Below are 14,860 nucleotides of genomic sequence, written 5' to 3' on the forward strand. Positions count from 1 at the left end.
TTCTTGTGAGTTTTTCATTCTTTAAAAAAAAAAAAAATTTCTACATACTGTGGCCAAAGTTCTACAGGCAAATTTGGCTCGGAAAATGCGTTTACGGGACCTACATAGCTATTTAATATTTGAAGAAATGTTATTTTTCAGATCTATTTTTCAATAAAACTCGATGGCACGAAGAAAAAAAAATTTTCTCGATCATTTCAAACCATCATTCAAATAGCATTATTTACGAGGAAACTTTTCATAAAAAAATATTTGCAAAATGTTATATGTGGGCTGAGTTATTGATGTTTTGGTGAAGCAAGATTTCATGAAAAAATGCGTTTCTGTATTCCAGAATATCTAATCAAAATCAAAACGTCAATATTAGAAGTCTCGGCAATAACTTCAATACATTATTCTTTATTTGAGAAAATCTGGTTGATCTGGTAATAAGTTGATTATATTTCAGTGATGCATTTTGCATGTAGACAATATCTTTAACCCGATCAATAACAAAAGCGATGCAATCTGTACAATACATGCCTTAAAATCAGCCCGTCTTAATAGACACGATAACTATGATCTAGTTATCATTGGAAATATTAAGATAAAACCCAATAAGAAACGTGTGTGGCCATAATGGCCCGTTTACATATGAGCTAGTTCTAGCGGACAATGCACTGTCCGACAATACTAGCACGATATTAGCATCATGTAAGCAGGAACTGTCCTCACTAATAAGCGTTTACATTATGCTAATTTCGTGCTAGTATTGTCGGATCGTGCATTGTCCGTTAGAACTAGCTCATATGTAAACGGGCCATTATGGCCCGCGAAGCAAAAGCGCTTTTGATGGGATGGCCCGTTTACATACATATCCACTTGTCCTGGCGACAATGTACTGTCGGATAATACTAGCGCGACAATTTAAACAGAAATTGTCATCTGCTAATAAGCGTTTGCAATAAAGCCTGTTTACAAATAAGATAATTATATTCGACATTGAAGTATCCGACAATAGGTATTAACATAATGTGAACAGACATTTCATCTTCTGATGAAAATCTTTATTGTCGCAGAATTAGCGAATATGAAACGGGTCAACATTTTCAAAGAAATTTATTTCTGAAGGTTTTTTTTTCGAGAAATCCAATATTTTTAGTTAGGGAGGGGAGTACGTCAAATGTCAATGGTCCACACAAATTTATGAAAATTTTTATGAGCAAATGTCCATGCTGATGGACGGAAAACTATTCGACATCTGTCCAGTCCAGAATATTGATCAAAGATATAAATTGTAAATAGAATAATTATTAAATGAGAAGAGTTAAGGCTATGAACTTCATTGTTCTCTTTATTGTACAGGCTTAATTTTTCTGATATGACATGCTAATTACAAATTATTATTAGCAACTTTGCTTCCAATTTCCTTTTTTTCTCTATTTAAAACTTCGTCTTATTTTACGAATAACTCAAATTAGAATTGAAAGTGTGCTCAATAATTTTCGAATAGATATATGTCTTAATTGTCTCATTGGGAACGATTCTGATGATAGTAATTTTCAATTTTACGAACTATCACTTTTAAGCTTAGTTAAGTTTGAGTTAATTCAGAAAATAAAAGTAGCTAAGAACCAGTTAGATGCAAAAAAAAATAAGCAAACATATTAAGAAACGCGCTGGAAAATGATTCGTTTATCATTTCAGGTCCCTTTAATGTGTTTTCTCGAAATATTAATATAGTGCACAGGTTGAAGAATTGATCACGATTCACGCGACGCCTCTAATGGATACACGATGTCTATAGTGTCGAGAATGTTTCCCATCCGAAAACATCCTAAACCGTTCCGAGCATCGAACTCACCTTCCGGATCGGCAAGGCTAGCTGGAAACCCTACTTTATTCAATACATTATTTTGGACTACTTTATTAAATACCTTATTTTGGGATAAACTAAAAGATTCTTGAAATAATGTCCATAGAAATTGAAATAAATTCCTGGTTAAAATTCTTCTGAACTTCTCGTGAATACTCAAAAGAATTGCGCGGTATTTTTGTGAAAATGTCGTCCATATAAAAGTGGCTAACTGTCGATCATCAATCTGAGGCAGTTTCGGAAAAAATATGGATTATTCTGGGTTCAAAAACATGAAGATTTGTCAGAGAAATGCCTGAGATATTGCTAAGCAAAATCCGGGTCAAAATGACCCGAACACAGCAAGTGTGTGTGTTTTTGAGCACTGTAGTAGGAAGGTTAAATGCAATTAAATGAATTTAATCAAATCGTTTCAATTTAAATTTACGTCAATCAAGTGATTTGTAAGAAAATTAAGGACTGGTTAAAACTACCCGAGAGAATTATTTTCCATTCTTTTTTGATTATTCTATTGTGTCCCTCGTTCATCGAAGGACATTTTGGATAGGCCGACACGTTCCGGTCCTATCCTCACATTCAACAGGTATTTCCTAATAATGCGAGTTGTTTACCAACAATTCGTTATGGGGATCGAAAATGGCGTTTGTTTATGGATAAAGAGTCCCCCACGGCGCATGTCCTGCCCGACCGGTATCCGTAAACAATCAACAAAGCCACGTGCTCCAGCACCCCAACAATGCAACTGAATGCACGACTCACCACGTGTTGAATGTTTATTATTGCCGTTTGGGCGCAGATTAGGGGACCGGGAGGTGAATTGTGGAGCATGCTCACTGGAGGACCCTTTGCGCAGGACGGCCGAAAATGGAGCCCTTTATCCGGACACCCGATTGAAAAATTATGACAGAAGAAGCAGGAGTGAAAAAATGGACGCCATTGTTCTAGCTGGTGACGAGTTGTGAAAGAAATTTGTGGAAAAATGGCGAAACATCATTCCGAATAGTACTAAAGTTACAAGCTGCGAGAGCTCTTGCCACTAGTCACCGGAAGTGGATAAATTGGCTCGGTTCAGGTGCTTCACTAGGCTGCAAAGTGGTTTTTTCACCACATCCCAAACGCAATCCGCAAAGAAAGGTCCCCATGATCCAGCAGGGCCTTCTCGCGAACGGATGCACACGAAAAATCAGAAAAGCTAGCTTGTAGGATTTTGCAGGAAGCTGGTGGCCAATGTTCACGACCATGTACATAAGAAATAGCTCGGGTTTCATCGCTTTTTCGGTTCTGATAGTTTTCGCAATCTCGATTACCCGTAGTGCAGATGAACCAAAAACAATCAAGTATAGCATGTGAGTGTGATTGGCGTTTTGCCCTATGCAGCGGAATTTGACCTAATTTCGGTTTTCCTTTCCCATTTGTAGTGTCCAGGGATGGGCGGACAAACTAGGCGGAGAATTAGCATCCTTAGGAGATTTTATAACTAGAAGAAAAGACGTAGAAGATGTAAGTTGGGACTCGTGGGAATTCCCAGAAGTGATTCTGGCGACATGACACATCGCATTTATCGATTTTTCGTTCTGTCCCATTCGCCTTGTCTTAATGCGGATACGATGACAAACATTCTATCTTCAAATGATATCACCTTTTCCATTACACATCTTTGTAGAGTTTTAAACAAGCACAAGTAGTTAGCAAAAATGGACAAAAAATTGTGGAAGAGATGGCCAAAGACCTCAAGTACATGATGGATGCGAAAGTGAGCGCCGTCAAGGTGAGTAAACGATATCCCTTAGACAGTATGAAACGAAGATGTCGGTGTTTTCCTTTCACTTTTGAAGGATTATCGATTTTTTTTGGAGACGGTTTTATCATACGGGGGAAGGGAAGAAACTTGGTTTTCATCGTTGTATATAGGATAAATTATTCACACGTTCGGGGTATTTTTGAAATTAAATTTGCAATGCGAAAAATAGTCAATTTTGTTAAATTTATGAAATCACTATATGTATACTTTTGGTTTAAAGAATTGATTTTTATCAAACACATAGGGTAAAGGGTGTACGTAATCAAATTGCATCACTTTCAAAGGTCGATAAAATTTCGCCTCCTGGGTTGATTATAATGAAATTTTGTGTATGACGGCTTCAGCTTTCAGTAACTGAGGCATAGGCTTGAGAAATGGATTGCGAGTGATTTGACTATGCGTCCAATTTGGGAATCTCGAGCTCGTTCAGTAGCCGCTAGGTTGCGAAGGCCGACGGAGGTCCTTCGTAGCTTAGTTGGTTAAAGCACCAGTCTACCGTACTGTAGGGTCATGGGTTCGAGTCCCATCGAAGGGAAAGTGGTTACCCGACCAGTAGATAGTAACAGATTTATATCAGATCTTGTTATTCTGTTACAGCAGTTTTTTTATAACAGCGGTTGTTATAAAACATGTACCATTAGTAGTTAAAATAACAAAAATTGTACAAAATCTTTTCTAGTTTTATCAAAAATATTACTAAATATGTTATTTATTGAACAAAAATATAACTCGTTGTGTTACATAAAAAGTTGTGAAAATAGCTTATACAATAACAAATTATGTTCTTGAAAAGTTTGTGATTATCCATAATGTAGGCAATTAACTTTGTCCAGCTGGTTCAACTTTGAATGCAGGTTCAAGTTATACTGAAGGTGGTACCTTCTTTTTCTTTCCAATGAATCGCCTGCTTTGAGCGTGCTTACAGCGGTACACTAGGAGTTAACTTTTGGAAATCAGTATGGCGAAAAGCATCTAATGTTTAATATCTCGAAAATAGGCACCTTCATCGAAAAAATATTTGGTAGGCGTAGTAGCGGACACCTTCCTACATAACCTGGTATCAAATAGTTTTTCATGAAAAGTTTCTAATTTTGAGAAAACCCGGGTTAGATGTCTTTCGCCATACAAATTTCTGGTGGTTAACTCGTGCTGGCTATTTTGTGCATATACTATAGCGCCTGGATGTGACAGCGGCGGGTAGAAAATCTGCCACTGCCAATAATTCATTCCTATCTACCAAAAATGTAGACATTTTTTTCGGTATAAATAAACATTACACATTATGTTATAACAGGGTGTCGACTACCTGGAAAAACCTGGAAAGTCAGGGAAAGTCAGGGAATTTCATTTTGGACCTGGAATGTCAGGGAAAGTCAGGGAATTTTGATCGAGGTCAGGGAAAAAATCACAAAACTTGACAAAACCCAACATTGAAAATTTATAGTGATTTTTGACGTAGGACTTACGTCTTTCTTTACTATACTGGGTGTCATTTAGATTTTTGGAAATCGAGAGCGTTACGCTGGAAGGGAAGATTTTGAACGTTTCTAGCGATTTCGATGGATTTTTAAGAATTATATATCAATCGACTTGGACACTCTACACCATTTTGACTATTTTATTGAAACTTAAGATTATTAACGGTTAGCTAATGAGAATTTCAATTCATGTCAAAATTTCATATGTAACCAATCCCGTGCATTCCTAACACGAACATCAGAATGCGGTATGCCAGTCAAAATTTCATATGTAACCAATCCCGTGCATTCCTAACACGGACATCAGAATGCGGTATGTCACGGTATGTTCGGGTCTACCGGAAGATTTTCTTTGTGTATAAAAGAAGCAGTGCCTGCCGTGTGCGAGTCATTACAATTTGTGACAGCAGCGCGTGCTGACGTGCTTTTTGCTCCCGCATTTTTCGTTTCGTTCGTTCGTTCGCTGTGTTTACCTACACAGCGACAGCATACAGTCACCAGCGGTAGAACTGCCGGTGGGTGGGTCTGCGAATATGCATAAAAGAAGTGGGCGCATTTTTTTGTCATTCTGTGCTTGATGATGGTCGGTTGCGATGGATGCAATCGCCCATCGCATCGCTCGGGGTTCACGGCTACAGGCCGATGATGGCTGTGGCAGCGAGGGCAGCGGTGGTGGATGAGGAAGAATAAAACTAGAGAGATTTAGTCTGCTCATCCAGGTGATGGGTTTCATAATCCATATGATCCCGGGATGGGTATGAGTCATGTCATATGACTGACCATATGTTAAGTTGTGCTTGGTACTGAACCACACGTACATTGAAACATGGTTATACTATAACAGTTCTGATTCCCTAGAAAAAAAAGTACGCTGATGAAAATAAAAATTCGATTAAAATAATTACTTTCATTTATTTGCAAAAGGCATTAGCAATTAAAAATGCACAATCAGCAATAGTGTTAATATCCATTTTAGATTAGAAAATTTCGCTGTCTTACATGTAAATGTTTTAAAAAAGTCCGTAAAAAATAATTTCCAAAAGAATATTTAAATAAACTTTATCTTATTTTTTGTTTTTCATTTTCTGAGAAATTGTATTATTAAACTTGACGTAGACTCGGAGTTTGGGATCAAAACATTAAATAATGTTTCGTTGACGTATTAGCAGTACCTCCTCTATTTTAGTAGGGTTACTGCTCCTTGACTTGTTTCTTATTGTTGTGATTTTTTTTTCAGCAGTTAGCACGCATGTTAGCAAAAAGAAGCAACGAAATTAGTGCTGTATTTCTTTGTTTGGAAAACGGGACAGTTCCCCTAAAATAGCACATTTTGCCCAAGTCTGGAAGTTTTATAAATAAAATTTTTAAACTTCAAATACTATCATCAAAACGAAATCTATAGATGCTCTACATTTGCTTGAGTAAATAAGGGCCTTATAGTTAGAAACAAAGCAATTCTAATTATGTATTTAATTATTAGTTTTATTTCCAGAAGTTTTGAATAAACAAATTGCTAATAATTCTACACAGCATGGAAGTTGTCGTTTCCAATATCAATACCTATAATCAAACTCTATAGATCCAAAAGTTAGAAGTTAATTGTAAATACGTTACGTTTATACAAGTCCTACGTCTACTCGCGGTTATGTTGAAAACATTACCCATTGCTCGTTTTTTTTTTTTAATTCGACCAATATGCTAAACTAAGGACACTTATGACAATAAAACTCTGGACCAATTTTATTCCATTGGAAAAGGACCAATAAAAATACTGAAATGTCGGATCAAAATTAATGTAGGGTTTTAGCTGGTCATCAGACTGCCGATAAACAATACTCAGAGGTAGTTACAGTCGACAAACACCTCCACTATCAGCTATAAAGCTTATTTTTTGTGTGACCGTTTGCAGTCCAGACTAAAAGTCTGTTCCGGGATCTTTTCATGTTCCCCATGGTAATCGAGTTTGGTTTTTCTCCAAACAAGATTTTGTAGGAAATGTTTTAGAGACATTTCGTGAACTTCCATTTAATGATGCCATTGGTCGATCCTCACGTCCTTAGGAGGTCAAATTAATGGTCATGTAGAGAGCATGATACTGGATAAAAGCATCACATAGTCTACCCCATTTACATAGGTGGCAATGGTCTCAATTAAATTGTTAATAAACGTTAGTAGTCGTACACTTACTACGCAAGCATTTTTTCTGGGTTTTTGTCCCTCCCTGTTCCATGTAAGATTTCTTTCATACATAAGATTTTTTATTTATATGGTGCGTAAGAAAACGACCAACCTCCCCCCATGACTGCTTACGTAATATGTGTACGGCCCCTTACTCGATACTCTATAATCATGCTCGGACGCAAGAGGAGGATAATGTTGTTGTCAATGGTAATGTTTCAGTTTTACATTCGCTGCTTTTGATGTTTATAAAACAATTTTATCAGGAAATATTCTGGTTGATCTTTAAGAAATTTGTCCAGAAATTACTTCAGAATTCTCACTGAAACATAAAAAAACCCAAAGGATTTAAAAAGCTGTTTCAATAGTTTGCATCCTCGATGGATGTTCATTAGATTTTATCAAAAACTTCGCTCCGCTCTAAAAACTGTGTAGTAACTCAAATTTGAATTAAATGTCTTCGTGAAAAAATCATATAAAAAATATGCCATGGATTCATCTTTAAACATATTTCTTCAAACATATTTCCACGAGTTCTTCAAAAAACTCTATTAGATGTTTCTTATTACGTTTCATTGCTTGTTGCAGTTGTCTGACATCTAGTTGATAGTAGTTGAACTTTCTATAAATAAAACAATTCTGGAACTCCAAGACCATTTTTGAAAAACAACTAAAAATCGATAAAACAAATGAAGTAGGGGTAGCTCCCCTTAGCATTTTAGACTATTTATGCCACTCACAAACACGACCTCTCCATGAGACCACTGCCTTACGACCTGAGTGTTTTCAGACCAAATTATTTAAAGTATTGCAGTGGTTAGAATGTTTTGCTGGCCTTACTGTAAGTGTTGCATAGATTTATGTGAACTTGTAGGGATTGATCCGTAACTTTTTTTAGAAGTCTAAATCAAGAGAGTTAATAAGAATTCTTACTCCGTAAGTATACTTGAGAGCCAATGGAGGTTTCTCGATGTTCACGAAAATACCTAATACGTAAGAGCTTTTAACGGCATTAGAAGGATTTCTAGAAGCTTCCATGACCGTTTGGAAAGAGTTCAAAAGTCGTGTCAAAAGATACAAGATTACACACAAATTTCCAGAAAAATAATGAAAACTTCAACGATTTGAAGAAGTCCGTCAGTAGTCTTGGAGGTCTATTGTGACTCCATGGAGTTCGTGAGAATTCCTAATGGTGGATGAAGGCAGCAGAAAACTTATAACATTATTTGGAGCTAATTTTGTAAAGATGTGAATTATGAAAATCTTTCAGGAGTTCGGTGCGTTTACTTGAATCTTTGTGAACGACCAGAATTACTAACGATATTCTACAAATCCTTAATGTTCTGTTTCTAGAAGTAATTAGGCTTCCTGTAACTCAGGAACTCATATGAACTTCAAGGACCCACACATGCAGAGATTTTCATTCGCTTCTAGGAATTGAAAACAACTTTATTCATATCTGTAATTTTTCGAGGAATATTCTGGAAAGTCATGGAAAGTCAGGGAATTTTATTCTCAAATTTGAGTCGACACCCTGTATAATCATGTTATGACGATCATGAACATTTTCTTTCCTCCATTTTTGACAGAGAATTTATAACAAAATTATTGCAAGTTTTGTTATTTGTAACACATATTGATATAATGAATTATTGGCAGTGGCTGATTTTCTACCCGCCGCTGTCACATCCAGGCGCTATAGTATAGGCACAAAATAGCCAGCAAGAGGTAACCGTCAGACATTTGTATGGCGAAAGTCATCTAACGCGGGTTTTCTCAAAATAAAAAACTTTTCATGAAAAACTATTTGGTACCGATTATGTAGGAAGGTGTCCGCTACCATGCCTACCAAATATTTTTTTGATGAAATTGCTTAATTTTGAGAAATCGAACCTTAGATGCCTTTCACCATACTGATTTCAGAAAGTTAACTCCTAGTGTGCCGCTGTAAGCACGCTCAAAGCAGGCGATTCATTGTGATAAAATTTTGTTATGAATAACTGGTCGGGTACCTCCAATACATTTTCCAAATCAATATCTTCCACATAATGTACATATTAGAGTGGGGCGTAATTGAATGGAAAAACGCAAACTTCGTCCGATCAAGTGAGATCAAGGTTTTTCTGAATCGTTTTGGGACCCAATCAACTGTGCAAAATATGGGCTTGACGCATGTCGCATCGCGTTTTAAATTTACATGGAGATTAGTATGGGAAAACGTACTTTTTTACATGTTTGCTATTAGCGGCTTCAATTTATCATCAATCACGTGACTCAATACGTTAACATATAATCTGGAAGATGCCGAAAGACTTTGTCGAAGAAGGTCCATAGCTGGAAGGTCTACAAAAAATGTTATTACGTTTCGAAAATTGATTGTTTAAACCATATGCAAGAAATCAATGTTTCTGCCAGCACTGAAACCTCTAGTTGTAGAAATGCAAAAATATACATTCTCACATACTAATTTCCATACAAACTTCAAACGCGATGCGGAAAGCGAGGAATCAACCAATCGGTCCTAAATTTCAGTTTTCAAATATATCTCGGGTACTTATTCAAAAGGACGTATGTGATTTTGTAAACAAAGATTGAAACGTCGATTTATCCGATCTGATGGCACTCCCACGCAAACCAACACCACCAACAGGTAGGGGAAGCCTTCGGCTACCTGTTGGTGGTGTTGGTTTGCGTGGGAGTGCCATCAGATCGGATAAATCGACGTTTCAATCTTTGTTTACAAAATCACATACGTCCTTTTGAATAAGTACCCGAGATATCTTGTTTTACAGATGTGTGTATTTTAGGAAGTTTAGAGTTTATATTTCATCGACTGAATTATTTCGTAGAGCAGTGTAGGCGTTCTCTATGTTGTTCTCCATCCAGGCAGAGTGGAACACGAAGCATGTGCTAAAGATGTGGCTAATGAAGAGGATGCGTAGTAGTAGTAGTAAAATTCTTCTTTATTTGAAACATTTTTTGTTCTACAATTATTTTTAACTAGAAATACTAGAATAAGAGATCGGCGAAGACGCCATCTTGTTTCCAATCGAACCTTCAAAAGCGGTTCCATTTCGACTTGTTTACTTTTTGCATCCATAAGAAGCAAGCAAAAAGTTCAAGTGCTGCCAGTATTATTTTCACGATTTCATGCATTTTCATACGTTGCCATTTCGACAGTTTTTCACTCCGCCGGTCTCTGATTATAGTGTTGCTATTTTTAACATGTACAGTAGAGTGATTCAAATTTTGACTTTTTCGCTCCCCTATGCTTAAACGATGACATTTGCTGTTTTATTAATCCTCCTAAATTTTTAGTTAATTTGGATGTAACTAGACTGAGCACGAGCAGTTTGAAGTTTGTATGGAAATTACTATAGAAATCGCCACTAAAGCAAAAGACCGTTCCGTGTTTCAACCCATCAAATATTCAAATGTAATCGACCCGATGACTTCAAAGAATACTTCCTTAATTATAGGACAGTTGTTGTTGCGAAGTGATCTGACTTTTGTAAACAAAGTTATAAAGAAAACGAAAATGCTCATTATTGATATTGATGTTATTCTTTTACGTGTTAAATTGAATTTACCACGATTCAGTATTTCCCCAATAACTTTTCTTACAAGCACATAATCGTTTCGCAACAAAGACGACCAGTTTCATTGCAACATTTTCTATGTTGCCAATAAAGTCGTATATTTTTAGAACTTAATGAGCAACGTTGCGGAACGGTTTTCCCCAAAAGTTACTGTTTTCATAGTAATTTTCATACAAACTTCAAACTGCTCGTGCTCAGTCTAGTTACATCCAAATCAGCTAAAAATTTAGGAGGATTAATAAAACAGCAAATGTCATCGTTTAAGCATAGGGGAGCGAAAAAGTCAAAATTTGAATCACTCTAATGTACAGTGATCGGCCGGCTTGGCCCTCCAACTTCAATTTCAATTATTGTTATTATTATTATTATGTTTTTACTTAATTTTTAAAATATAATGTATCATGACGGCCTTCAGGAGGCGCTAGTGTGTTTTTTAAAATTTGATAACCTAACTACTATGTACACTAATATTTACAATAAAAATTTGATAACCTAGATTGGAACTAGCCCCCTAAGCGCTTCTTGGTCCGAGTGCAAGCAACGGACCCTAAATTTTTCTTTACACTCACCAAAGCGTTCATGTAAGGTTTTTATCCCGGCCAGACGGTGGACCTCGGATGTTCTTGTCCTGGGAGGGGTGTTGAGGATCATCCTCAGGAATTTGTTTTGGACCCGTTGAAGTTTGAGGTGGGGGGTTTTAGCGCAGCTCTCCCAGACCGGCATGCCATATTCGATCACAGGGATGATTATTTGCTTGTAGACAGCAAGCTCAGTTTGCAGTGACAATTACTACCTGCGGCTGATCAAAGGGTACCGTAGTTTCAACAAGACGTTACAATTTGTCAAAGTTTTGTAAACCTGTTGCCTGAAAATAAGCTTGCTGTCGAGGGTCAAGCCAAGATAGTCGGCATCATTGGACCATTCCACAGTCGTGCCATTGAGGATGATTTTACAGTCCCCAGGCGGAACATGTTTAGGGGATTTGGAGTGGGGGGAAATGATGACCTGGGTCTTCGCCGCGTTGATACAGATCTTCCAGCTGGTGAGATATTCTGTCAGGGCATCCAGGCCTCGTTGGTGTTTTGCCACTAGCGCTCTGATCACTCTACCGTTGTAAACGATGGATGTGTCATCTGCGAACAGAGACAGAATGCCGCCTTCTGGAGGTTCTGGCATGTCGGAGGTGAACAGATTGAAAAGCAGGGGCCCGAGGATACTGCCCTGGGGGACGCCTGCGACGATGTTGTGCGCATTGGAACTCGCTCCGCTGATTGAGACCCGGAATGTACTTGCTGACAGCTAATTGTTGATGATTTTCACCAGGTAGCTGGGAAGATTGTAGCGTTGTAGTTTGTACACCAGGCCATCATGCCATACATTGTCAAATGCCTTCTCGACATCGAGTAAGGCCATGGCGGATGTTTTCGAGACAAACTTGTTCCGTCTGAGGACGTTGATAACTCGGGTCAGTTGGTGTACAGTTGACCGACCGCGTCGGAAACCAAACTGTTCCTCGAGCAAGATGTTGAGATTTTCGGCAGACTCAAGTAACCGGTGATGAATAGCTTTTCGAATAGCTTGGATAACCCTGAGAGAAGGCTGATGGGTCGATAACTTTTGGGGGAGGAAGGATCCTTCCCAGGCTTCCGGATGGGGATGACTTTCGCTGACTTCCAGGACGATGGGAAGTAGCTGAGCCGGAGACACTGATTAAAGATCAGCGAGAGGTGCTCAAAGAACGGAGCACTCATGTGTTTGAGCTCGAGATTCAGGATGCTGTCGAAGCCTGGGGCCTTCATGTTCTTCGACGATTTGATATAGGCCGTCAATTCGTCAGCTGAGATTTCCAACTCCTCCGAGAAGTCGTTGGGAATCAAATGGATGTTGTTAGCATGCTCGTTGACGGCTGCTTCGTGTGGACTGACGATGTTCTGCCCAAGATTGTGTGAGCTGACGAAGTGACGACCTATTTCAGCGACCTTCTCTGCAGGAGTTATCAAGCGATTCTTAGAGCCATTATTGTCTAGTGGGATCAAAGGTGGAATGGGCCGAGGCTTGTATTTTAGAATTTTGGTCATTTTCCAGAACGGCTTAGCATAATCTGGGAGAGTGCGGATCTTATTCGAGAAGTCGTTATTTTTGAGGTCCACCATTCTGGCCTTGATAATGTTTGTGATTGGATTGCAGCGTGCCTTAAGCTCAGGCAGTCCAGTACGCTGAAACTGCCTGCGAGTGACATTCCGCAATCGAATCAAATCTTTGGTGAGTGTATCGATGTTTAAGGAGTTGCTTACCTGCCGAGCCGTCGGGACATGCTGCTCTCTGGCCACCGAGATTGCCTCTTCGATGGCGCACAGCTGGCGGTCGATACTTTCCGGCGTCTCCGGACGCACCTCGTAATCGACGGTGTTATCGACGCACTGCTGGAACCGCTGCCAGTTCACTCGGTGGTAGTTCCGCCGTAACTGCTGGTGCCGATTGACCGAGAAGCCCAGTTCCGCCACCACCGGATAGTGATCCGAACTGAGCTCCTGGTATACAACCGGCTGCTAGACGTGGTCACTCAGGTTTGTTATGTAGAGGTCGAGCGTTGCGTGGGCACCGGACCGACTCAGCCGAGTGGGGGAATCCGGGCTCAAGATCGTGTAGTGGCCTTCCTCCATGTCGTTGCTCCAGATGGTGCCGTTTCGATTGCCGCGACTGTTGCCCCAGGCTTGATGTTTGGCATTCAAGTCGCCGGCAATGATATACTGGCCTTGCCTCCGCGTCAGCTTGACGATGTCCCTCCGAAGGGCAGCCGATGATCCATCGCCGGTTTTGGCTTGCGTTGGACAGTACGCCGCGATGAGCGCGATTGTGCCGACCGAAGTGGTGATTTCGACACCGATTGCCTCGATGACACTGAGCTGGAAGCTTGGAAGCAGACGACAGTTGATGTTGTAGCGAAGAGCGATGGCCACACCACCTCCTCTGGTCGGCCGGTCGAGTCGCACGATGCGGAAGTCCGGAATGTTGATGTTCACCTCCGGTTTTAGGTGCGTTTCGGTGATGAACGCCACGTCTATTTCCTTCTCCTCAAGGAAATCCTTCAGCTCAATTATTTTGCTCTTTAGCGAGCAAGCGTTCCAGTTGACCAGGCCCACCCTAGCAGCCATTTTCGAAGATGAACATGCCAAGAGTGAAGACCTGGTCGAAGCGGGTTTTGCAGCCGCGCAGCCGAGTGTCGAGCTGCGCGAAGATCGGCATCAGTTGCTCGGGAGTGTACAGCAGAGCAGATTCTTCCGGTGGGACGGCTTCGTTCTCCGACTGCCGATGGAACCCAGGAGGAGGGAGCGGGGGCCATTCGCTGGTGGATGGTGCCGACGATGTTGGAGCTTGGACCGATGCAGCTGCCAGTCGCTTGTGCGGCTGTAGCAGTGGGAGTATTGGAATCACACGACGGGGAGCCGGGATGGCTGGAAAAATCAATTTTTGGGCGCAAATCCGGTGGATCGCCCTTGACAAAAACGGGCGGGCACTTATCCTTCCGCTTTGGTTGCACCTGCGGCAGCTGCGATTGCTGCTTCTTTCTCTTTTTCGGCGGATTGCCGGCGTCATCAAGTGGCAACGGCGAGAACACGTTGCTCTGCAAAAGCTGCTTGGAGGGGTTCCCGCGCCTCCAAGAGCAGTGCGCTTAGGCACTTTTCCAGCGACCGAATCGGCCACCGAGTCTCCCATGACGGGTCCGGGAGAAAATAACGCCAACGCGACAAGCGAAAACGAAAACAGCGAACGAACGAGAAAAAACACTTCGAAAAAAATGCGCGAACAAAAAACACGTCCATACGTGTTGCTGTCTCGTACTGGAATGACTTGTTCCACCCTGAGACGTTCCACCCAGGTTATGAGTTAGTGTGTAAGTGTGTCCTATGTATATGTCTGCTCCCGCGACTGTGTTGATCTTCGCCAA

At 40.1% G+C, this 14,860-nt stretch overlaps 1 protein-coding gene and 1 non-coding gene across 7 annotated transcripts in view; both read left to right on the forward strand.

Moving 5' to 3' along the window:
- The first annotated feature begins 2,748 nt into the window (after positions 1-2,748).
- Positions 2,749-14,860, forward strand: part of LOC134210608 (voltage-dependent calcium channel subunit alpha-2/delta-3) — a 74,162-nt gene continuing 62,050 nt past the window's right edge. For all 6 annotated transcript variants that reach the window (XM_062686737.1, XM_062686738.1, XM_062686739.1 and 3 more), the window contains exons 1-3: positions 2,749-3,201; positions 3,274-3,355; positions 3,519-3,623. In XM_062686737.1, coding sequence (XP_062542721.1) covers positions 3,083-3,201; positions 3,274-3,355; positions 3,519-3,623 — 306 coding nt within the window. In that variant the 5' untranslated portion in view covers positions 2,749-3,082. The remainder of the gene's footprint in view (positions 3,202-3,273; positions 3,356-3,518; positions 3,624-14,860) is intronic.
- Trnag-acc (transfer RNA glycine (anticodon ACC)) lies at positions 4,117-4,192 on the forward strand. Its single transcript has one exon. It is a non-coding gene; the product is annotated as a tRNA-Gly (tRNA).

This window comes from Armigeres subalbatus, chromosome 2 (genome assembly GCF_024139115.2).
Source record: "Armigeres subalbatus isolate Guangzhou_Male chromosome 2, GZ_Asu_2, whole genome shotgun sequence".
NCBI classification, from domain to species: domain Eukaryota; kingdom Metazoa; phylum Arthropoda; class Insecta; order Diptera; family Culicidae; genus Armigeres; species Armigeres subalbatus.